Source organism: Hippoglossus hippoglossus, chromosome 2 (assembly GCF_009819705.1).
Source record: "Hippoglossus hippoglossus isolate fHipHip1 chromosome 2, fHipHip1.pri, whole genome shotgun sequence".
Classification (NCBI taxonomy): domain Eukaryota; kingdom Metazoa; phylum Chordata; class Actinopteri; order Pleuronectiformes; family Pleuronectidae; genus Hippoglossus; species Hippoglossus hippoglossus.
The window spans coordinates 7550634-7575349 of record NC_047152.1 but is presented as its reverse complement, the minus strand read 5'-3'; the positions used below and the strand labels follow the sequence as shown (position 1 = coordinate 7575349).

General features: G+C 46.4%; 1 protein-coding gene across 1 annotated transcript; it reads right to left on the bottom strand.

Moving 5' to 3' along the window:
* Window positions 1-2787: 2787 nt before the first annotated feature.
* rnd3a (Rho family GTPase 3a) lies at window positions 2788-14804 on the bottom strand. Its single transcript, XM_034611607.1, has 6 exons — window positions 14706-14804; window positions 14436-14671; window positions 13772-13859; window positions 6379-6488; window positions 4944-5078; window positions 2788-4730 (listed from the first exon to the last, which is right to left on the bottom strand). Exons 2-6 carry the CDS (start codon window positions 14583-14585, stop codon window positions 4482-4484), a joined length of 732 nt encoding a protein of 243 aa, XP_034467498.1. The 5' UTR covers window positions 14586-14671; window positions 14706-14804; the 3' UTR covers window positions 2788-4481.
* Between the last annotated feature and the right edge of the window lie 9912 nt (window positions 14805-24716).

Here is a 24716-nt window from a genome sequence, read left to right as displayed (position 1 = left end):
AGCTCCGTTCTCCGGGCTCACAGTTTGTCACCTGTCAGATTAATGGAGGCAGGTGCAAACAAAAGAATACGATGACGAGATCCGCTAATCGCTTTTCTTTCCTTTCAGATAATTTCTGTCTTTTGGGACTCGGCTGCCGTGGGCCACAATGGAGCTCGACCTTTTCACATGCGGCAGATAGGAGTGGCTCCTTGTCACATTTCACTCACAGAAATGCCACCACTGTGTGTGTGTGTGTGTGTGTGTGTCTGCGTGTGTGTGTGTGTGTGTGTGAGATATGTTTGTGTCTGACTGTGGATGCAGTAGCAAGAACAAAGCTCGTTCTGTGAGTTTGTGCAAGGAAAAAGAAAAGCCGCTAATATCATGCAAACACTGGTGCAACGTTTATTATATTCAGCATGGAAAGATGGATGAGGCGTCTCCACTTCCTCCAGTTGTCACGTTACATTTCATTGCAATCCACGAGATACTTTGAGAGAATTAACTAAAGTCAGCCGGATTCAGCCTCTGCAGACCATGAATGTTTGTGAAGAGAAAATCTGCAATCTGTCCAATAACTATTGAGATATTTCATTCTGGACCAAAGTGGCGTATCGAGTGACATTTTCCTCCCGAGAGCAAAGCCACTAGCACGTCTAAGAAACACAGCTGCAAGTCATAAGAGCACGAGCTTGGGAGAATGGGGGAAATCACTCGCAGCACATCTGCAATCAATGGATTAGCTCACCTCTCTCCCTCATACTTACACAACTGGGTAAAATGAGACGTTACAGGACACTTACAGTAGAGGACAGGGAGGACTGCAGACATGCAAAACGGATTTTCTGCCAGGTCAGTCCACCCATGTGCAGGGTTTGAGACGGGTGTTAGTGGGATTCCTGCCTTATTACAGTATCTGGGTCAGGCTGAATACCAGTACAAGCTCAACCCAGTTAGGGTTGAACAGGCTCAGAGAGGCTGTGGGTCAGTGTCGGTCCACCACCGCCATTACAGCCAATCAGTGGGTTAAATGTTTCAAGGTGTAAACACATGTGAAAGAGCAGCTGCACGGTCTGACACGTCAGGATGTGAGCGTCTCTTTTCATTTGCACTGAAACGTGTCTCAATGTTTTTCTAAACCGTGTTTGTGGTTTTCCTCGTCTCCACCCTGCCTCATTCCCACAATGCATCTGAACAGGCCTCAGTGAACTTGCTTGGAAATCACCTCTGAGGAAACTATCTAATATACATGTGACAAAGCACAAGGACAAACCCGAGGTGCACGTCCATGAAGAACGTTCTCAGGCTGAAAGTGAACTGTGAGAGCTTATTTCTTGAACTCTTACAAATTTGATTAAGTAAAACTAATAAACTTGAACAAAGCATCGACTTCAAGGTCAAACCTATTATACATTTCCATTCTTTGTCTGTCCACTTATAAGAATGATCAAACTTCCTCATTAGAAATGAAAGAATTAAGTCTCAAATAGACTTGGATCAGATATTATTTCTTCCTCTATGCAGCCAGAATAAACACAATGGTGCATCTTTCCACTGTGACATTTATTTCCCAGCTGACAGCCCTGTTCCCCCCCCCCCCCCACCTCATATGTCTCAGGCCTCATGCATGTGATGAAGTCACCACATGATATATAGGTTTGCCATGTGAGAAAAAGCAGTTTGCATGCTCAGCGGGCCCCGGGGGGGGGGATTTAGCCCGGCCTGTACGACACCGTCTGCCTCCGGTGATACTGTAATGTTTCAAACCGCCGAGGAGACGCAGTCTGACTCACACAGAGCTTTTTGTTCCACTCAGTGGCTCCAGAATGAGACGTCAAGGACTCGAGTCCAGCTTGTTTTTCTGAAAGGGGAGAGACTGCTGACACACTGCATGTAAAAACTCTTTTATCCCGTTGAGTGTGGCACATTAATTCATGTCATTTATTTAACTGGAGTCTGTTCAAGTGTTTCAAGCTAATGTAACGTTAACATAAGATCTGGGTTAGGGTGTGTGTTGGTGAAGCCACCGAGACTTTACGCAATGATTCAAAGGATGAAGACAGAAACAGGCTGGTCTCAAATCAGCAGCAATCAAATCAGGATGAATGACTTATCTGCTTTTTGAAGAGCAGGGATCAACAGAGGATTTACAGCATTGTTGACAGGACTCGAGCTTATTCCCCACCCAAAGTTTCCAGACTCCACATTTAACTGGGTCGTTAAAAGTCTCACTGAACATGAAGTCCGACTCCAGGCGTGTCCCCTGTGTGGAAAATGGAAACTCACCATCACGGCTTTTACGGAGCAGGAAACAAACCGAGTCGGACTCACCTGTGCAGTCACGGACAGAGGTGTCCTTTACCCAACTGAGATCATGTAACAGGAAGGAAAACTAAATATTTCTCATAGAATCTTATGTTGCTTCATTTTTCCTTCCTTCCTGTATTTCATGACCATTTCTTCCTACCTACGTCATTAAGCCACGGTTGCAAAGCTCTTACTAGGAACATAGATTTGTGCCTGGAGTTAAGTTGTTTCCACCACATGTGCAGAAGCCCGTGTCTGATCTCTGTTGAGAGCATGTTTTCACCTGCTTCTAACGACTTGTATGTGTATTCCAGTTGGAAGGTGGAGCACGTCTCTAATGGAAGTGAATGTAGAAGATTAAAAGATTCAAGCCATCTCTTTCTATCTGAACTCAAACAAAGAGAAGATCCTTGGTTTCAGCCTCGATGCAGGAATTCAGTAGATCCATCAACTCTTCTTGAATAAATCTCGTTCTCACTCAATGACAAATAAAGACACTTTTCTTCAATTCCATTTGCATTTATTCTAAAGGGAAAATATATAATTCAATAAATATTGTCGCAACAACATTGGCAAAGACATTTTGAAGGTGAGATCAACATTCAAGAAAACATGACAATGTACATGGGAAGGAGACAACAGCTGAGAAAATAATAAAGATTAAAAAAATAAAAATAAAAAAAAAAGAGTCTGGCAACAGTTCACTGGCATTTGAACAAGCTAATTGGGAAGTTTTAAAAGTTCCATTAAAAGTGCATCAATAACTAGATTCAAACAGTCTGTAAATTGCACAGTTAAGACGAAAAACCACAAATTCAATAACGCTGGAGTCTCATTTTCTCATTTGTTGATTCGTTTAGTTGTGTTTCAAGTGGAGGCCCGAGGCTCGTGGAATGAGCACGTAGGAAAAATAAAATCATAACAGTTCACAGTGTTTATTCAAAAGACGTGTGAATGACTGAATATATTGATAACCAGTTATCAGAAGTTAAAGTTAACACTGCACCACACATCATATTCGGGCCTCCACCAGGTTTTTTTTTACGTGCATGAGTGAATTTACGACTTCCAGCAAATCCTTTGGAAAGAAATCGATGTTGCTGGGACTTTGTGCTGAGCCTTTACGAGGAGAAATTACCCAACGGATGAGTCAGAAAACTTCTGATAAACAAGTTAAAGTTCTTTCAGCTCAATCGCTCACTCCTCGAGAAGATGAGAACGGCCAAATTCAATGTTTATTACATGGACTAAAGGATTTGTTGTCCAAACCCTCGAGGCTCAATCCTGCCTCTTTGCAAATGGTTTTCAAGTTTCATGTCGTGTGTGGAGAACGTCTTCAGAAAATCAGCGCACATCTAAAGCTGTTGAGGGGGAAATGTCTGCCTGACGGGTACAAACGTGCAGTTTAAACCTCGGACAGCTTCTAGCTTCAGCTCCTCGTGGCTGCAACTCATCAGGATTAAGCTTAAAAATCAAACAATGACGCAGTTACACACCAATGACTTCACATTATACCGACAACATTTCAAAAGACAGGGGGACACACACACAGCGCCAGGATTCCTTCACGCAGCGCGAGGAAACGCCTCTTCTGGTCTCCTCTGCACACAGACAGTTACTACAGGAGCTACAGGAGCAGGGGTGAGAGTGAATCAGTTCCAAACCACAGTGACGACTTGTTGTATAAGCCCTCCGAGCAAAAAGTCCTTGATCCGGCACAAACAACAGCAGCTCCACTTTTTTTTTTTCTTTCTCCCAGGCATCCAAACCCCTAATCGCAGGCTTTGGTTCTCATTCAGAAAGATCACACGTTCTCAAACCCTTCCTTTACAAATGAATGCGTCCTCATGACATCACTCCTCCTGCTCATTTCCTGTCGGCGTGGAAAGCCTCCACCGCGTCCGCTTTGTCCTCCCAGAGGAAGCAGGTCACTTCCTGGAGCAGGTAGCCCTCTGACAGATTGCTTCCTTGTCTGATAGGGCAGGGGGCCAAATGGATTGGGACGCTACGACGCTTTGAGTTTTCGCCGGTGCAGAGTATTCCAGTAACATGTAGATGAGTTGAAGCTTACAAAAGCCCTCTCCAGACATATCGGGGGCCTTTAGCATGCAGGAAGGAGCGCTGCCCCATCGTTTCCTGCTTGCACTGGGTTCTGTCCTCATTCTCCTCAGTCTAATCCCCCTCAGTCTGGTCAGTCACATGATTGAGCAACTTTTGGCTTTGTCCTTCCGGAGGTCCGAAGCCACGGCCGCCAGGTCGGGCCTACTGGGCATGTGTGAAATCCTCTTGTTGGCACGGGTGGCTTTACTGCGCTTGACGTTTTTGTGGTTTTTGTTGATGCAAGCCAGCGTGGCCACGTGGAAAATGTCTCTGACGCTGTTCTCCGACTGCTGAGCCGAGCACTCGATGTAGGGCGCCGAGATCTGCTTGGCCATGCTGGAACCCTGAGGGGGGAAGAGGTCAAATATGGTCAACGCCGGAAGAAACGGATCGGAGGTCAGGTTAGCCGGGAGGTTAACACATTTACTGGCATCAACAATGACGAAAGGATTCCGGCTCTTATGAATCAGTTAAATTTGGCTTGAAGTACAATGAGCTGTTATTCATCAGAGATTACAGTCACACACACGGAGGTTAAACACTGTTAATCTGCCTACCTGGTCATAAGAGACTGGTGTCTGTCTGTGGTTGGAAAGCTCCACCAATGTGCTCAAGTCGGTGCGCAGGTCGGATTTACATCCAACCAACAGCATCTTGGTGTTGGGACAAAACTCCTGGATCTCCCCTTTCCACTGTGGAGAAACACAGAACATCTCAGTCATGCATCATCGTACAATGTTGTCTCCTAATGCAAAAGGGAAATTATCTGTCAATACATCAATATCATACAACAATTCCCAAATAAATATAAACCAGGAGTTTGAAAACTACGATTTAAAGTAATTCCGTGTTAAAAATGCATGTTCGTGTCACAAGAACCCACGAGTTCCAACCCCCCCCGTCACCCGCCTTCTTGAGTCCAAAGGTTAAAGCTGCCACTTCCTGCAGCCCCCTCACACATTGAACCCTGGAAAGGAACAACAAATACTCCCCACTTTTCCTCCCTGACAACAATAAACACTCTGTGATCGATGGCATTTCTCCAGGGGTCTTAATCTGAGGCTAGCGTGCCTCAGGACTCACTGGCTGGTCAGCGGATCAAGTTCGAGCGACATCCAAAGAGGAAGTTGTTTGGTGCAAATAAATACCATCGCTAATGCTAATGTACAGAGTCATTGTTTTAAGGGTGACCTCTGACTGACACCACATTAAGCTGAGATCACAAGTCTTGTGCAATTTCAAAAGACATGAACCACATGTTTAAGAAACTCCGAATCACTGCTAATTGTGTGAAACTGTTGTACAGGACGTTTGCATTTAGACCCACAATAAAGCTGCAGGACAGGTTCATACATGTATTTCTAAATGAGGTCTGTTTAAATATGACTAATTTAGGCTGTAGAAATAAGGCCAGGGACATTTTATCTAGTCATTTATTCAGTCAGCCTGGTAAGACATGTATTATATATCACATTATGTAAGATATCTATTAAATAAATGAAGAATGACCCGAATGGTCCGATCACATGGACGTCTGTGTCCACGTTTGTCAGAGCACATGTCAGGTTTGTTTAATTTCAGAAATCTGAGACTCAATCAAAACCTTAAACCAGTACATGCTTCTGACATGTGGTCGTTACAGACACCGCTGCGGTCATCAGACGTCCAGCGGCTCCATGTGAGTAACTGGTGGCTTAAAAACACCTCAGCGGGAGTTTGAGGAAGTGGAGAGCGGTGCTTCCTTCTCCCAGCTGCTCCGAGGATTTAACCCAGCGACCTTCCACTAGTCACACTACAACATCACAAGATCTGACCAAGGCTGCAAAAAAAAAAAAGATCTAAACTGTCGACTTAAACTCTTGATCCAGTTAAATGCAACATCCGATGAAATCAAAGTGAGCAGACTTTAAAGTGCAGGAGTGTTCGGAGCTTAAAGGCTGAGACTTCCACCAGAGGCTCGACGGATGAAGGAGTCAGTGAAGAGCTACAAACCTTTTTCATGACGCTGTCGAGGGTTTCCGGGCGGCTGATGTCGAAGCAGATGAGCACAGCGTCGGAGTCCGGGTAGGAGAGAGGCCTCACGTTGTCGTAGTACGGAGATCCTGAAACAAAGCGGGAACATCAGGATTTAATCTGGCGGCTCTTCCACAGGGACACAACACACCCAAGTTCATGCAACAGGACGTGTCAGTGACCTCATTATTCACTTCACCCTTGGAAATGAATGACCTGCGTGTAGAAATCACTGCTCCGCTCTTGACCGAGCTTCACTCGCTCCCACACACATCCGAAGAACTAGTTTCCTGTCCAGGCAACGAAGTTATCCAAATCCAATTTGCTACGTCGGGAAAAACCTTGATGTCAGAGGACATTGATCAATTTGTGTCACAAGTGTTTTTATGTGTCCCCTCTGTCCACGTATTGAAAAGCAAACTTGCTGCTGTGTTCAGGTTTTAAAGGAATGAGGTAGAAATTATCTTTGCACTTGAAAATGCTCGCCTTGGGAACGTGGAGATTTAAAACTCTGTGGCTTGTCTAAAAAGGAAATACCTTTATTCAAATGAGGGGCAGCAACAGAATCTACCGCCGACCACAAGATATTCCCTGAATGCATGAACACGGGCAAATCATTTCTTTAAACTCGCAGACGTTGACACTTCTCTGCAGCTCTGCAATAATCCATAGCAACCGGGTGAGCAAAACAAATAGCATCAGTAGGAACGATTATGCTGACTGCGACAAGATCACTTGTTGAAGAAAATCCTCTGCAGAGAAACAGAACTTCAGAGCGAGGAAATGACTCCCCCCTCAAAAATTGAGACCATGTGTGAGGGGTGACGCCCATCTTCCCCCCCCCCGCATCCCCGAAACCAGCAGACGGAAACATCTCCGGAGAGGAAGGGCGAGGAGGGGGAGGGGTGGCGTCATGTCAAGGTGAGTCAAGATCACATGACGAGCACAAGCTGACCACACGCAACCGGCTGCCAAGAATGTGGAAAATTTTGGTGAAGTGAAGGTTCCCCTGGGAGGTCTTTCCTAAACACAGTGTGGAGAAGGGCCAGGAATTCACCGTCACACACACACACACACACACACACACACACACACACACACACACACACACACACACACACACACACACACACACACACACACACACACACACACACACACACACACACACACACACACACACACACACACACACACACACACACACACACACACACACACACACACACACACACACACACCTCGAATGCTCCTAATCTAAACAGTCTGGATGGGAGACGACACCGTTTACACGATCCACGCTTCCTTCCAGGCCTGAAGCCGCCGCGCACAAGAAAGCGCGACGCGGGCTCATGCATGTACCACTCCTGCATAGAGACATCTGAACCGACTCTACGTGCATCATCACATGTTCCACCTGTGTGAGCCAGGATTGTGTGTGAGGTCACTGCATCACAACGCCGTGACAACAAGGTCCTAATAACATAAATCAACAGTTTCAAACTGCAGGACTATTTTATTGGGGTTCATCAGTTTTAGTTGTGAACCTAGTGAACTAAGTATTTCTTACATCTGGTTTTATGCAATGGTGAAATATAATTACATCTTCATTATTCTAGTAATTACATTCAAAGCAGAATTAATATTGATGTCCAAAGTGGATATTTAATGGTAATTATTGTGTAGCCGTCTACTTATGGTTATTATGACAGATCCGTTAACTGATTTCCAGTTTGTCGAGCGAAAAGCTAAGTCGGCTTTGTTCCGTGCCAGTTTGCAGCTAATGACCTTTCCAAAAAAGTGAAAGTCAGTTAAGTTTGGACGCCAGGAGCAGCACAGAATAAATTATCATGATGTCTTGATTGTAAACATAATGCATTTCACATGGGAACGCACGGGCTCGCCATTTCCCAGCCGCTCCTCCACTCCCTCCCCGAGAACCCCTTTGAAAACCCCCCCGATAGGTGACACCACCTAAACCTCCCGGCTCCACGCTGAGCGGCTCTCGCAGACGCAGCACAAGGCGAGCTGGAATGTGGGAACCCCCCACCCCCCCGCAAGAATGTATTTTTATGGCCGTCTCTCGACCGATCACAACCACAGTGCAATGTTTGATGTTTTTTTTTCACAGTCCTCGCTGCCTGGAACCAATCACAGGGGAAATAAGACCCTGCTGACATTTTTACAATGAATTGATTGTTATTAATCAAGCCAACGAGATGAAACGCACATATCGGTGTGTGCCGGCTGAAGCATGTGAGGTCTTGTCTTGTTGATATGTCTCCGAGTCGGAAATATTCCTGTGCATCTACCTGGAGATTTAAGTATTTATAGCCGCAAATCCTCTCAGTGCATCTATGCAAAACACTTCAAGCTGCACAACATAAACAGGAGAATAATGCAAATTGAGGAGCGTGTACTGAGATTTTTTTTTAATAGACGACATTTTCTTTCTCGTCTTGTGTTTAGAGCTGCATTAACCCTGCGTCAGAAACGCCGCTTGGAGGTCGTCTTCCTGCCGCCTGGAAAGATAAGAGGAAATCCCAGTGCTAACACCCCCACACACACAAAGACCTGGTGACTGTCATCTAATTAGCTCCCGTCATTGTTCTCCCACAGGATCTCTAAATCTGGAAAGCTACACACACCCTGTCCTCCCTCTCTGTCCTTTAAACGCACTGACACACACTCCCCAGGCCTCTCGCCCTTCTCTTACACATAGCCGCTGCTCGTGTCGTTCTCACAGCGACTGAGTGACGAGACAATGAAATACGAAGCTCTGCCAAGATGCAAAAAAACTAAAAAAAACTTCTTCCTTCCTGGTTTCTTAATGTGCTTTTTCAGGCTGGTTTCCACAACAGCTGGGATGAAACGCAGCTCTTAATGGAATGAAGATATACATGAAACATGTTGGAGAATACATTCTGCTCTATTCATGCCATGTGACTCATTAAATCAGAATTCCCAGATGTTTCCTGACTTCCACCCGGAAAAAAAAAGAGAAAAGAGAAAAGAGAAATTCCCTGCGGTTGCCGGCGCGCGATAGAGTTCTTAAGTATTCCACGATGTTCGAGACATCCCACTTTCTGTGGAAATCCTTCACGTATTAACGGCTCGCTGACAGGAAAATGTACTTTATCTCACACCGCCACATGCGGCCCTGAGGTACGCCAGCTGCAGCCGACAGTCTGGAGGTATGGCAACAGGTCTGCAGGCTCGCTGATTTACTGCATAGTTAACATTGCTGAGCTGAGGGGCGCTGAGCGTGTGTGTGTGTGTGTGTGTGTGTGTGTGTGTGTGTGTGTGTGTGTGTGTGTGTGTGTGTGTGTGTGTGTGTGTGTGGAGAGGCTCAGTTAAGCCTTCAGGGACACCTGTGGAAACAACACACGGCGACAGGCACGTCCACGGAGCTTCAGTATATAACATCGGACCAGTCAGAAGTGTTCCACACAAACAGAGCTGGTTTAAACTGAAATAATATGAACCGCTATCGTCTGGTGTTGCTGTGGTAACAGTCAGGTAACTGCCGATGCTTAGGGTTGTGTGATATGACCATAGAGTGTATATAGAGATGGACGACGTGTCCAAAAGCTTGTTATTGCACCCGAACCAGCCCTGTTTGATACATTGCTTCACTCTTGTAAGAGATACGTGTTCTGTGCAATAAGAGGTCTACAATCACCACTCAGATCTCACCCAACATCCTGAATTAACCCAAAACACAGCAAAGAGTCACCCAGACAAGCTGTGGAGGTGTCAAAGCCACACGGACAACAAAGTGAGTCAAGGACGACTCCATGAATGAAGTTCAACACGTCCAAACAGGACGAGCAGGTGAAAGTCAGGCAGAGGAGTCACAGGTTCCTACTCGAAGGACCGGCTGGATGTTAAATATGCATCATCACACAGTCCTTCCATGACATTAGCAGACAGGAAGCCCATTAATCCCTCCCAGGGTTCCTCTGTCCTTCAGCACGCACGTACGCTGTATCACCAGCAGTCAGCGCCGCCGTGATTCAATTTTCCCTTGGAAATGAGGTAGGGGGCTTTAGCGTCTCTTTCTCTCCACCGAGGATCTGGGGCCTGCTGCGTACAATAGGGGTCTTTGTGGAGGAGGAAGTAGAAACCTTTAGTCTGAGGAATGCCAGACATGCGGCTCCACTTCGCAGAGCCCAGAAATGTGATCCAACGCAACAATGGCCGCCGACACAGGAATGAAGGGGGCACGCAGTGTGGGAGCAGCAGAGGAGCTTGACAAAGTCTCATAACGAAGCAGCACATGCAACGCGCTCTGGAGACGACACAGGGAAATGATCTGGGACGCTCATTACGTGTCCTCCTGTGAAACTCTTTTATCTGAGTCCTCTTTTCAAAGTAGGTCGTCTTTTAGTTTGCAGAGGTAAATAAAAACCAATCCCACGAGGTTCCCTGGGATAAATATCATCAAATGAGATCCATGGGGTCCAACACACACACGTCTCCTTGGGAGAAGTTGATGTGAAAATGCCTGAGATCCTGTGGTTGAGATTTGATTACAGCGCTCACTTGTTCTGGCTTTGGAAAATTTCCAAAGAGAGTTGGAACAAACATCATAGACTGATGATTTCTGAAGGAAGAAAACATTTCCAGGAGAATGTGCAGTATGAACAACAACCTGTTTAATACAGACTACCACAGCTATATTAAATCAGCCATTTAAAGATGCTCTTATCCACAGACTGTATATAGAAATAGACGTCGACTATGCATCCAGAAAGTGAAGCCGATTCGGTGGTGTTGTTGTTTTGGAGATAAATGCACCAAATGGCACCAAAACAGCTGAGAAAGTTAGCAACTAGTCAGTGAACAGCTACAAATCAATTCAAGCCAGTGTACAAATCTATAAGTTGTAATAATTGTATAAATAAGAAGTTCTTAGAACTGGTTATAGATACAGCTTCTTAAATACTGAGCTGTTGATGCTCCGTTTGCTCCATAGCATTGTTAATTAAATATCTTTGTGTTTGGGCTATTTTGAATGTTGCAGAAGCAATTTAAAGACATTAGCGCAGACTTAACGAAGTAGTGATGTGTATAATTTGTCATTTTCTCACATTTTTGAAATTAAATAGTGAAAAATTAAAGTAGTCTGCCTGAGCTTCCTTCTTAAAAATAGACTCTGAGGTGCATTTTTCCTCTTTTCTCCTGTGGAAGAGGCAGGCAGGCGCTGAGCTACAGGGATTGTTCTGTTTACCTTTGCCGTCTTCCTACCCTCCTGTTTGAATCTCTCACACACACACACACACACACACACACACCTCTGCGGCTCATTCAGACGTGCAGGTAGGCGGGCGGACAACGTAAACCTGCTTCCTGTGCCGGCGAATGAAGTGTGAAGCATCAAAGGCTGCGGCCCGGACCCCGGTGGATCCCACCCCGAGGGCTGGGAAGCAGAGCCACGCAGGGTGGGGCCGGGGGACCAAATGGAGAGGAGCACAACTGGCAGGCATTTACCTTAATGACCTGAATTACTCTCACCACCCTCCCTTTTAACACACACACACACACACACACACACACACACACACACACACACACACACACACACACACACACACACACACACACACACACACACACACACACACACACACACACACACACACACACACACACACACACACACACACACACACACACACACACACACACACGAGGCTGCTCATTAGGCCACTCGTCACTGCAGAACAAAGACCACCACAGTGTCTGTAGGTGTGCGTTAGGGAGGGGGATGGCAGGCCAGTGTTTGTCTTCATGGCTGCGTCCTGGTCTTTGTCCGAGTGCATGCTGGGGTCACACACACACACCTCTCCTGCACACCTCAGGAGATAAGGTCGATGGTCGTCTCTACAAAGGGACTGGTCATGCTGAAAGCTGTATCAATCAGTCGTTGGGTGTGTCTGTGTGTGTGAGTGGGGGGTTAGGATTGAAGGTGGGTGTGGGGGGAATTGGCTCCATCTCAGTCCCACTGATCTAATAGGAACCACAGCCCCCCCCCACCCTCGCTGTTTTATGAAGCATAAAGAGAAAAAAGAAAAATGGCTGCAGGCGGTCTGCCAACACCGCACAATAAAACATAATTCTCACTCTGGCCGGTTCTCATTTCTTCCACTTTCCACAACACACACACACACACACACGGTGTCGGGGTGAAGGAATTTGAAACCGGAGCTCCTTGTTTTGCTTTTGCTTGTAGTGATACCGAGCCTGGAAATGAATTTCTATCTGCTGACGCATTTATTTTCATTTCCTCTTGAGGCAAAACCGAGCAAAAAAGGCCCAGAAATCGAGCTTCAAGGCGCTCGCTGTGATCGTGTGGAATCAGAATGTGTAAATGGATTGTGTAGGTTGTTTCTCCTTGGGAGGAGGACTTAAAAATGTGTCCTGCTGATCCTAGCACGCGAGAAAGAAAGTTCGTCATTCAAACCCCAACATCGCTGAGGAATTCCAGGCCAGAGACTTGCAACAGCTGGCTGCCGGCTTGTCTCCGCCCATCGCACCCACGACACGCACACACACACACACACACACACACAACATACGCCTCACTCACGCCTGACTGCTGTGCTATTCACTGCTCAGGCATTGATGGATGGGGAAAATGGGTTGTTTACACACACAGGGGACGCAGCAGCTGGTTTGAACCCAAAGTCCAACCACCAAGCGATTAAAAAAAAAAAAAAAATGGAGTTCCAGTCCACGTGTTGCACAACCAAACTTTCCCAAAAATCGCAGTGAGGAAACAGAGTGTGTTCTCCAGATGTGAGAACATGAACAGCCTCTATCATTAGCTCTGTTCTCCTGTTCCCTGCTTCAGCTGCTCTCAGCTGGGAAGAATTCATAATGAAATCCATTCCTCTCCTGCATTTCTGGGAACGCTGAGAGACAACACAACATTTCCATGTGGGTGAAAGGTGAGGCCTATACCTAATCTGAGGGGAAGTGTGCCTGGCGTGTAGCAACAGCGTCCTCAGACTAGGAGAGAGGATTAACCCAGCTTTATTGATTAAAAATGGGTCACAGATTAATTTCATTATTCATAAACGCAGCCCTGCGCCTCTCCACATCTCGTGATTCTGCCATTTTCAAGGGAAACACCCGAGTGTCAAAGAGGTGGTCAAACACGGGGTGAATTGAACCTCTCTGGTGGTTTGACACGTTATCAGCTGTTTGCATGTCCACAGAGGGGTTGTGCAAGCAAGCTGCGCGTTTGAACACGTCTGGACACTTCACCCTGAACTGATATCCTGGGACACACACACACACAAACAAACACACACAAACACACACAGCATGGAGCAGGCAGGGAGGTGACACATTGTGATTTTTTTACCTGAGGTGTCCCACAGGCTGAGCTCGATCCTCTGCGTGTCGATTTCGAAACTGGCCGTGTAGTTCTCAAACACTGTGGGGACATAGCTCTGCAGGGGACACGGGGACAGAGAGCAAGGATTATGGGAAACGAAGTGTTTAGATGTCAGATTATGGTTTTAATGGCTAAAATGAAGGTTACATGCAGAGAAATACAACACTACTTCAATTAGTGTTATTATTAAGATACATTTACCGTAGTAACACAATAATACATCTCTGCTGCCACTATTGGACATGCATGCATCGTCATTACTGAAGCATCTGACACATAAAGCGCCATGTGACTATATGTAGCATTAAAATCAGGTTTATTTGCAGCAAGGTCACTGGTGTGCAGGGTGCAGGGTATGAAGGGTGAGGGTGGGTTAGGGTGTAGGGTGTGTTAGGGTGTAGGGTGTAGGGTGTGTTAGGGTGTAGGGTGTAGGGTGGGTTAGGGTGTAGGGTGAGTGTGCTGGTTACACGGTGCAGGGTGTAGGGTGTAGTGTGAGTATATAGGGTGTAGTGTGGGTGTGCTGGGTGTAGTGTGGGTTAGGGTGTAGTGTGGGTGTGCTGGGTGTAGGGTGTAGGGTGTAGGGTGAGTATATAGGGTGTAGGGTGCAGGGTTTAGGGTGCAGGGGTCTCACCTCCGGGAAACAGTCCTTGGCGAACACGTGAAGCAGCGCGGTCTTCCCGCACTGGCTGTCCCCCACCACCACGATCTTACACTTCACACTGTGACTGGGATCCATGCCGGATTTTAGAGATGGCTTCTGACACGAGCGTCTCTCCTTCATTGATTTCAATCGGGAAAAAGTGTAGAAAAAAGGCAGTAATAATAAAAGAAATAATAATAATAACAGGAGTCCGGTCCTGATTGGTCCTGGGTGGTCCTGATTGGTCCAGATGTGGAGGAACAGATGTGGTTGCTCACGGCGCCTGTCCGGTTCTCAGCTGCTTCTCCCGGTGTCTCGTCCTGCTCTGAGCCGGTGGAGCCATTCCCCTGTATATATAAGCTTCAGCAGCCAATGGCCGCGGCCTCCTCCTCCTCCTCCTCTGGATGAAGATCCTCCTGCTGCCCTCCACCATGGCGCCCCCTACAGACCTAACACGTCTCTGTCACATAAAGAGCAAAGTAACATTATAATACACAGAAGAACAATTCAGAGTCTTGCTTTGTTTTTATTTGTTCCAATGTGTTACTGAATGTAAGAATACTATTTCTTATGTAAATTATAACATCTGTATTAGCTCAAATTAACATGACACCAGACGTAGTATTAAAAACCTAAAGCTTTGGCTTATTATTGGATTTACTAGAACTACTGTGTATTTATATCCTCTGAACTGGGTCAGGTTATGTACATTTTCAAATAACTAAAACTTTTAATTTGGGGCATCTTCCTCCATCTTATGTATAAATATGCAGTATAGGAGGAATACGACTAAATATAGAACATAGAGTACATGAAAAAGGATTATTTTATAAATACATCTGCATCTATGAGTGGTAGTGGTAGAAATATGTGAATGATATTTCTGTGCCTAACGAACACTCACAGCCCAACTCCTGTGTTTCCCATGTGTGAGAGGACTTCAACCAACATGGAGGAGGATGAAACAAAGCCTGGAGAAGGAAGAGTTTCTAAATCACTCGTGAACTATGTTTTATTCATAGAAGAATAAAGAAGAAGAAGGAGAAGACGAAGGTTGTAATGCTGCTGATTAACTGCTGGTTCCTGCACAATAGAGGCTCCTGTAACTCACCTGTGATCCCAGGATGATACAGCAGTGCAGCTTATTATCATCGCTCCCTGTGTATCATACACATTTCACTCCTCACGAGAAGATACAGACAAAGGGGGGAGAAATAGAGACTGGATTTCCCTGTGGGGTTGATGATTTGCCACAATCATCTTTTTTTGCATTTTCAGAGTGTGAACAGGAACCTCCCTGCTCCTCAGGCCTCCTCTCTCAGCCTCCGGGCTCCGTCCCCAACGCAGCATCACCTCTTATAGTATGAGAACAACAGCGTTCCGCATCAGCTCTCCCCTCTGCGACAGAGTGAGTGGACTGTGGGTGTAGCTGGCAGCGTTTCCACAGTGAGACAGCTCCACCCTGCAGGCTGTGTGCTGGGAGTCCCGTCTGTTGTGTGGGAGCTCTGCCTCCAGGACGCAGCGCTGCCAGGAGAGAAGGGACTGGGGGGGGGGGGGGGGGGGGGGGGGGGGGGGTTTACACACCACGGCTCTTTCTATCTGGCTGCTATCTCTGTACCATATGCATTTGACCTCATTCAAATTCTGGCTGAAACAGGAAGATTGTGCAGCTTTTACCTGCAGATCATTTTGTACATTTATCGTGTGCACGTGATTAATCGTGTTAATCTGATGCACTTTGTCTGATCTTCATGTCCAAGTAGACCTCGCTCGTCGATACTGAACAAGCTGCAGTAGAGGAGAAAGTGCATCCACATTACATGAGGTGTTTCCACATTATGCCTGAGCTCTTCCCTCATTTTATTCAGTCTGACTGCCTCTCTCTTTCTCTATGTGTGTGTGTGTCTGTGTGTGTGTGTGTGTGAGTGTGAGTGTGAGTGTGTGCACAGCCTGCAGCACTGCCAGTCTCACTTGGGTGCAGCCACACATTTGGGCCAAAGTGAGACTCTGCAGATTGACACAGTGCAGGAAAATCTTAAAGGGGAAAACGTCCACCTATTTACTGATGCATTACAATCGGCCTGTAAAGATTCAGCCAGGAGATTTCCTACATTTCCCATAATGCTGCACAAACACTTGCAGGGGGGTGGAAACGCAAGGAATTGGTTCCATTCCTCTTCGACAACATAGGGACAGAATAAACCAACATGGAGACATTAAACTGGTCTTTCTGTGATGGTGCTGTCAGACAAGTGCTGTTACCCAAATACTGTGCACAGTTCCCAGGATAGAAATACGACCACCACCTGTTTCTGGTCACATGGTGCTGTCGACATCCTGGAGATGTTTTTTAATGTACCTCCTCACACCAAAATCCTCGTCTCACACACTTCACACTTATTTTTTCCCTTTAGATGCTTTTTCACTGCAGGAAATAAAGTGGGTCAACACAACACATAGCTGTGTAGCATCAGTTGTGTGTGAGAGGTGCTTCTGTGGCGTCCTTGACTGAAACGTCGATGAGCTCGAGTACTTTATGTTTCCTTTGGGATTCTCTTCACCGCATGTGCCGCTTCCTACCACCTTCAGCGGCTCACACATACAATACAATGACAAAGAGATGCCCTTGGAAAGTCAGGGATCTCTGTTATACCTCTTGAATGTATGTAACAACTGTGGAGGTGAATTTATAACAACATATTTGTGAAATACTGTACATTTAAATGAAATTAATACAATTTAAAGCGTACACACTGTTGCTACTAGATAACTGGTGCCGTCCTAGGAGAACAAAGGGATGGATATTTTTACAGCTATAAATAATCTGAAGTGGAGCAATGCTGTAGTTTCCAGTGATAAATCCCCATTCCTGTGCTTTGTGGAGTGACCCATCGCTATCTGGAACAGTTCAGGTCTGGGTCACGCACCGGTGCACACGATTCCTCCTTTGCCTCGTCGCTGCAGCGATTTCCAGAAACGTTCGGCAATTGCACGGAGCCAATTTGTCAAACAGGTCGGAAGATGATTAAAAATGAGCAATGAAAGCGTAGGAATTTGACCACAGGTCCGAGGAGGTTTGCTTTTAGCCAGCAGGCCGGCAGTGCTGGAGGTGTGTGACGAGTCTAGGTCACTGGGTCTCTCCCTCCCCGTCCTGACGGCACGCTGCCCCACAGTTATCTCTGTCGACGTGCGTTCAATCAGCGGGGCGCTGACATTTACTGCTCGGGCAAATGCAGCACACGCTCGGCTGTTTCACTGGGAGAAGGGTTTCCTCGACGGTTAGTCACCGCGACTGGGAAATCAAGGGCAGTTCAGGGAAACACAGCAACAGCGATATGAACTGTATATTCTCACACTGCCTTGGCCCTTCAGTCCTAGTTTTACTTTTTAAATAAATAACCTTTCAATCACTGTCATATGAAGCTAATCTGTGGCCATCTTTAAAAAGAAGCCCTTTAACGGCTACCGTGTCCCGGCTTTGGCATTTGTGCTAAGGGCTTAAATGAAATCTTCAAAGCTCGTCTGTAAAATAAAATACATTTTGTTGAACAGGGGATGTCAGAGAGCTGCTTGCCCTCTCGTAGCTTTCTGCCTAACTACCTCAGCCCCCGGCCTTGATCTCCAGGCTGACAGCAGCGGGGGGGCTGCAGTCTGAAAGGACTCCAGAACGAGGAAGGATGTTATTTCACACCGGCTGGGATATAGTGAGTGACCCTTAATGACATACGTGTGTGTGAATATACAGGTACATGCAGATTAATGTTCCACCACTGAGTTTATTTCAGATAAACAGATATTTACAGATTTTTCTGATTGAACGGCTTCATCGAATCTTCCACAATTTCACAATAAAACCCTGTAGTTATGACATCACTTTGGTTTCGTGGCTATATATGGAGTTCAGTCACGTCAATGTGAAGAACATTTTGTCTGCCCGATGAATCAGATCTAATATAATAAATATGCAATGTGGACGGGAACATCACTGAACACATCTGGGAATATTTCCAAAATTCCTTTCAGCATTAAAAACGTCTTGAGGAGTCATTTTTCCAGTTCATCCTTTTCTCCTCTCGCTTCATTCACAGTGACGGAGAAGTTTAACACCAACAATAAGTCTATTACTTATTTAATCTGGGATATATTTCAGTGATGCTCCTTTTAATGTCTCCCGGCAGTAATTCTGAGTAACACATCCAAGTTCCCAGTGTCCAAACATTTCATGGGAGTTCACGGTTTTACCAAATACTTTATGAGTCACCTGGTTTTTTCTACATCAACATTACATCAGATGAAATGTTAGCCAGAGCAGCAGAGCCAGAATCCTTTCACAGGTAGAGCTGCCAGAACAGCTCATCAAATCAAAAAGAGTCATTCTTACATTCTGGGCTTTCTAGTGCATGAAACGTGGTAACTGACTGGAACCCCCTAATGAATCCTAATGAGCTTCGAACCCCCACATCCCCTCAGCTCACTAACACATGACATTTCCCTTTAATAAACCATTAGCGTAATATCCTCTGCTGAATACACTGCGGGGCAGCGAGGGCACGGCACACGCGTGACCATGCCCACACAGGAGCAGGAAGGCAATGACACGTATGACGGAGTACAGTAAGTCTGTCAAGTGTCTCCAGTCAGTCATTAGGTCTGTTCAGGCATGGATACACACACACTGATGTAATGAGACACAGTGGATGTGTTCAGTCTGTGAGTGTGTGTGTGTGTGGGCTTGATAGATTGAAGTATGAATCATTCCTGGGATGACCTGATTCTTCAGGGAAGTTCGGGAGCGTGTGTGTGTGTGTGTGTGTGTTTAGGGATTAATGGTGCATAAAATTCTGACTTCATTAGCAACTTCTTAAGAGAAACCACATGACGGGACAATAATCACATCTGTCAGTTACATGACGGGAACAAATCCTTAAATGACGACTGCGAAAAGATCATTAAAAATATTTGCATCTGTTTTTGTACCTGTCCTGATGATAGGACTGTAAATAAAGATGTACGACGCGTCTCCACTTCCTCCCGCTGTACAGAACTGAAGCCAAAGTATCCCAACGCTGGTGCCATTGTGTCATTCTTTGCACTTTTGGAGAATTAACTTTATTTATAGTCTTGTTTCATCTTGGAAGAAAGAGGTAATTGGTGAAGTCAGTGCTTCGCTCCTGCAGTCTGGGATCCAAACCGGCGGCTGCTGTGATCCCTCACCATCGGAAGTGTGCAGCTGCTGTGCACGGATGTGGGGTTTTTTTTATTACAGGAGCGAGTGCGGACCTACCGCAGCCACTGGGATGACTGGGATCCCATCACAGGAGCGATGCAGAGCTGAGATGGTGTGTGTTTGTGTGTGTGACGCGTGAGGTGGCGATCGGGGTGACAGCCACCAAGCAGCCTGTAGTGTCATCCAGCTCCAGTGACAAATGAGCGGCCCCATATGCGCGGCGAGGAGTTTAATGTCGGGACTGAAGCGCGCCCTCAGATTAACGCTGACACGACAGGAAGGGCTTGATGGGCTCTTATGGGGCTTTCAGGTGACGGGCCCGCTGGCTGCTGTGTCCCAGCTCCTCTCTCGAAATTTACAACCTGAATTTACAAGAGGCAGTTTTAAATCATCATGAAGACAATTGAAGACGAAGCCCATAATGTTGATGAGGGCGGTGGAGGTCTCTGGTAATATACTGGTCATTAAACCTCAAAGATCGAAAGGACACACGACCTCTAGATGACCTTATGGTGTTGTTTCTGTCACATTTGATTTGCTGATGAAGGTTTGTGGCTCCGACACTTTCGATAAGCCCTCGATCTGCATCCACGCTGAGCCAACCTCCTCAGATTCTTCATACTCAGGCTAAATATAGCCCCGCTAACAATCAGGCCATCTCTCTGGCCCATATACCAGGGCCTATATGTGCTAACTCTCCAGCAGACTGTACGTGAGAGTGCCAGACGAGGCTGATGGGAGGACTGAGAGCCTCTACAGGGCTGTGATGTGCTGAAGTACAGCGTGATGTTAACTCTTAACAGTCCAACAAACCACTGCAGTCAAAAAAATCTGAATTTTTCTGACTCCAAAAAGCTTTTAAATCCAGACGGTGTTGGAATAAAAGATTTAAAACTTTTACAACAGAAGTGATTCCCTCCAAATGTTTATTTCTGTTGAGAGAACACTGTTAGATCATCTGGGTTCCTCACAGTTAGATCACAGCCCCACTGAGCTTCCTAATAGCTCTGACTCCTCTTCTCTGTGTCAGCACCCTGAATGAGGTTCACGATGACGTCTGGGCTCAGCCTGCAGCCGCCCACTGGCAAGGCTCCGCGCTGTGGCCTGGCAAACAGCGGCAGAAGGCATGGCGACGATTGCCTGGTGTGGCGAGCTCGAAAACCAAAACGCTGCCCAAACCGGTGGAGGCAACAACAGTGTCTGTGTGTGTGTGCGTTTATCTGCAAGAACAGCAAAAATATCCCCCATGTTTATTTTAAAGGTCGGGACATCCCAGAGAGGAGTATTGGCCTGAGGATGGAAATCAAACAGAGGAACACTGACCCTCCTCCAGCAGCGACGGGCTGTGATCTATCGACTGAAGCTGAGGCCTCGTTGCAAGAGGAAAGTGTTGGGGTTGCTTCGAGCGACCGGGGGGGTGTCGGGGGAGAGAAAGCTCATTCCATCGTTTGTTTGATGTAGTGAAGCGGCCTGGGGTCTGTGTGGCCTGCTGTGTGGGTCGAGGGCCGTCGGGGCGGAGGTGTGCATGTGATGCAAGATGTAAAATCAAGGTAACACATAAAAACATCGCACTGAAAGGTAATTGTTTTAATGAGATGATGTGTCAGGTGAGATTTATATGAGAGGCAGCGTAGTGAATAAATCATACTCACATACTCTCACTGCACAGGACAAAGAATCATCTATCTGTCTATCTATCTGTCTGTCTGTCTGTCTGTCTGTCCGTCCGTCCGTCCATCCATCCATCCATCCATCTATCTATCTATCTATCTATCTATCTATCTATCTATCTATCTATCTATCTATCTATCTATCCATCTATCCTTCTATCCTTCTATCTATCTATCTATCTATCTATCTATCTATCTATCTATCTATCTATCTATCTATCTATCTATCTATCTATCTATCTATCCATCCATCTCCTCAGACTGATGAGATCACCGGCTCAGTTCGGGGCAGTGAACAAATAGACCTCATATCTTGCAGAGGTGGTTAATGCAGAGAAAGTGGCTTCCCATACGATGGAGTCAGCCTGAGCAAACACAGAGGAGCTCCCAGTTAAACAGGGGTGATATCACACACACAGCACAGCGACACATTACCAGTGCAGCCGAGAGTCGAGGGCCGAGGGCGTAGCTAACGGGAGGGAAATGTCACTTGTCTCTCCCCGTTTTCAGTCTGCCTCCACTTATAAAACCGCCATAAAACCAATAATGTCGTGCAGATGTAGACGTTTTTGCCCGTGAGCGAAACAATATAGAAGTCGCAGTATGTTGGGAATGTCTTTGATCAGAGCTTTATGAAGGAGACGGCCCCTTTGATGATTCCGCTGACATTTCCAGGAGACTTTAAAGACTCGAGTCGGGCTAATCAAATCAGGGTGCTCTCTCCCGCTCTGAGGTTAGGTAGCAGGGATGCGGCCGGGCCTCTGAGGAGCGTGGCTTTCTTTATGGTTTGGAAAGGAGGAGACGTTGTGTCTAAGTGCTTTTCGAACGAATGAAAAGACGTGTGCGACCTTTTACACTGTATGTGATTAGAGCTGCTTCCACACGTGCACTGAAGTCCGCACAGTTTCCGGATATTTTTCCAGAGGGGCTGCACGTGAGAACGCACATGAGACATTTCCCGCTACTTTTCCTTCCAGCCCCTCGAGTAAAACGTTTGGAAAATTCACATCGAGCGAGTGCACGTGTTGATGATGGAGGTGGAATTGGAAGGACACAAATATCTCAGGATGAAAAAGAGGAGCCATGCACGTAAAAGATGGCGTCAAAGGGCCGACGCATGTGCTGCAAACAAAAACACGTGATTTATACGTGCAGATATAAACGTCATGTCCTGCCTCCTGCATGTTTTGGACATTTTCAAGAGTTCATGTCTGAAAACGGCTTGAGATGCACATTTGCACAGCTAAAATATAAACTGTCCTTTCATATATTTACATATTATCATCACGTGTACGTTTTGCATTGCATATTCTGGTATATATTTATCTCTGACCCTCTGATTCTCATTATTTCTACAGTGGACTGTGGATACGGTTTTGTCCTCAGCATTTCCATTTCACTCCGCTGTCATTCATCTTCACCACGCTGCTGATTTCTGACGCTGACAGCATATAAATGCACTCATCACACACACACACACACACACACACACACACACACACACACACACACACACACACACACACACACACACCCGCGTGCCGACATGTCCTGCTAATGTATTCACAACCTTTTCTCACATGTTGTCACGTCTGTCCTCTTCATCTGTGCCTCCTCTCTTTGCCAGACTGGTCCAGACAAAAACTAAAAAAACACAGATGAAGCCTGAAGCCGTGAATAACAAAGGGATTCAGTTTACGTGATTGGCTCCTGTTGTAATTATGTAAATCCCTCCATTGTCAAGGGAACTGGATGTTTTTTGGGGGATTTTTCCTGTTTGCCACACAGTAAAACGGCTGAACTGAAGTAAACCTCGTGATTCTCACATAATGTTTATCAGCAGCAGTCTGGTGTCCTATCGTGGTCGGTACAGAACGTCTGGAGGGGATGTGATGCTGATACTGATGCTGTCGCGGGTTCAATTCTGACCGGGCCATTAAATCAGACTGGCGCTTCCACACAAATCACACAGGCCTAGTTTCTGCGAATCATCCGATGCCACGTGGTGTCACCTGAGAAATGTGTGTGTCCCTCTCTGGTGTCTTTTGTCAGTTAATGGAGCTGAGAGACGAGGGCTGAAATTGAGAGGCGCTCCCACCGGGCGGCAAAATCCTTCATATGATATTTCGGAGGAGCAGCAGAAGCTCGTGAACCAGTTTGACTAGATCCTCCACGGTATCACAAACGTTGTATTTTCTCTATACTAGTATTGCTTTCTCCAAAAAAGACTCAAAAGCAATTAGGAAAAATTGATAAAATTGTCCAAAGCACGTCTGAAAGCAGCACACCCCCAATTTCTCCTACAAGTCTCTTCCATCACATCTGCTTAATACCCATACAACATTTAGGCAGAGCAGTGTGTGTGTGTGGGGGGGGGGGGGGGGGCAACGACACGTATCCCTCATCACTTTCCCCTCTCGCGGCCCGGGTGATGATCTGTGAGAGGAATCATTAAGAGGCAATTTGTTACTACAGACACAGACACACACAGACACACACACAGACACACACGTCGCCTCAGGAAGGCCATCCATCACCAGCAGCCTCATTCCTCACTGTGAAAAAGACGCCGAGGCTTGTTGCTCGTCTGCCTGACCTCCGACCTCAAATACTTGTGAGCCTGCACATGAACGCACAAGTAGACGCTCGGAAACTCAACAAAAGGTGGTCGTGCGGTGGTGAGAAGCAAACAAGGAGAAACAACGTCTCTTCTTCAACGTCTGATTGTTGAAAGAAAGAAAGAAAGAACCTGGCCCAGGACCCTTGTGAGGCTTCGGGCCCCGGGGCCTGCACTCGCTCAGAAATTCATTTGTGGTCCAGTCACAGGTTTGATCCCCAGCAGAGCCTGGTGAAGACGCCTACCGCTGTTTTTGACCTCCATCATGAAAGTCACACGCGCTTAATATATTCAAAACGCAATTACCTAATTATACTTCATGCATAATGAGGAGACACAGTGAAAGGGGACGTAATGGAGGGCCGGAGCCGAGAGAAATAATTCATGCTTCTTGCTTGTTGACCCTCTTCCCTGCTTTAAACCCCCCCACCCCCAGTAAAAACATGGCTGATGGTTGAGGACGAGAGGGGAAGAGGGGCCTTCCTCCGTCCTATTGGATGTTTTCATTGTACTCCAGAGCCCCCCCCCCCCCCTAACAACGCCCGGTGCTGCAGCTCGCTAACCTCTTCCACTACGTTCCTATGGTAACAACCCAGGGCGTGTGTGTCGCCGGGGAGATGAGACGAGATTGTTTGTGTGTGTTCATTAGGTGTTTTTTTTTTTTTTTTTTAACCTAATGAATCAATTATCAAGGCTGCGGACGAGCTCATTTGAATAATCAGACCCCCCCCACCCCAAAAAAAGCATGATTTTACTGA

What these genes read in the sequence shown, in the direction of transcription:
- rnd3a (XM_034611607.1), bottom strand. Translation starts at nt 14,585, where the DNA reads ATGAAGGAGAGACGCTCGTGTCAGAAGCCATCTCTAAAATCCGGCATG. An exon ending in CCAAGGACTGTTTCCCGGAG is followed by an intron (nt 13,860 to 14,435) that starts GTGAGACCCCTG and finishes TGTCCCCTGCAG; the next exon opens with AGCTATGTCCCCACAGTGTT. An exon ending in TCGACAGCGTCATGAAAAAG is followed by an intron (nt 5,079 to 6,378) that starts GTTTGTAGCTCT and finishes GTTTCTCCACAG; the next exon opens with TGGAAAGGGGAGATCCAGGA.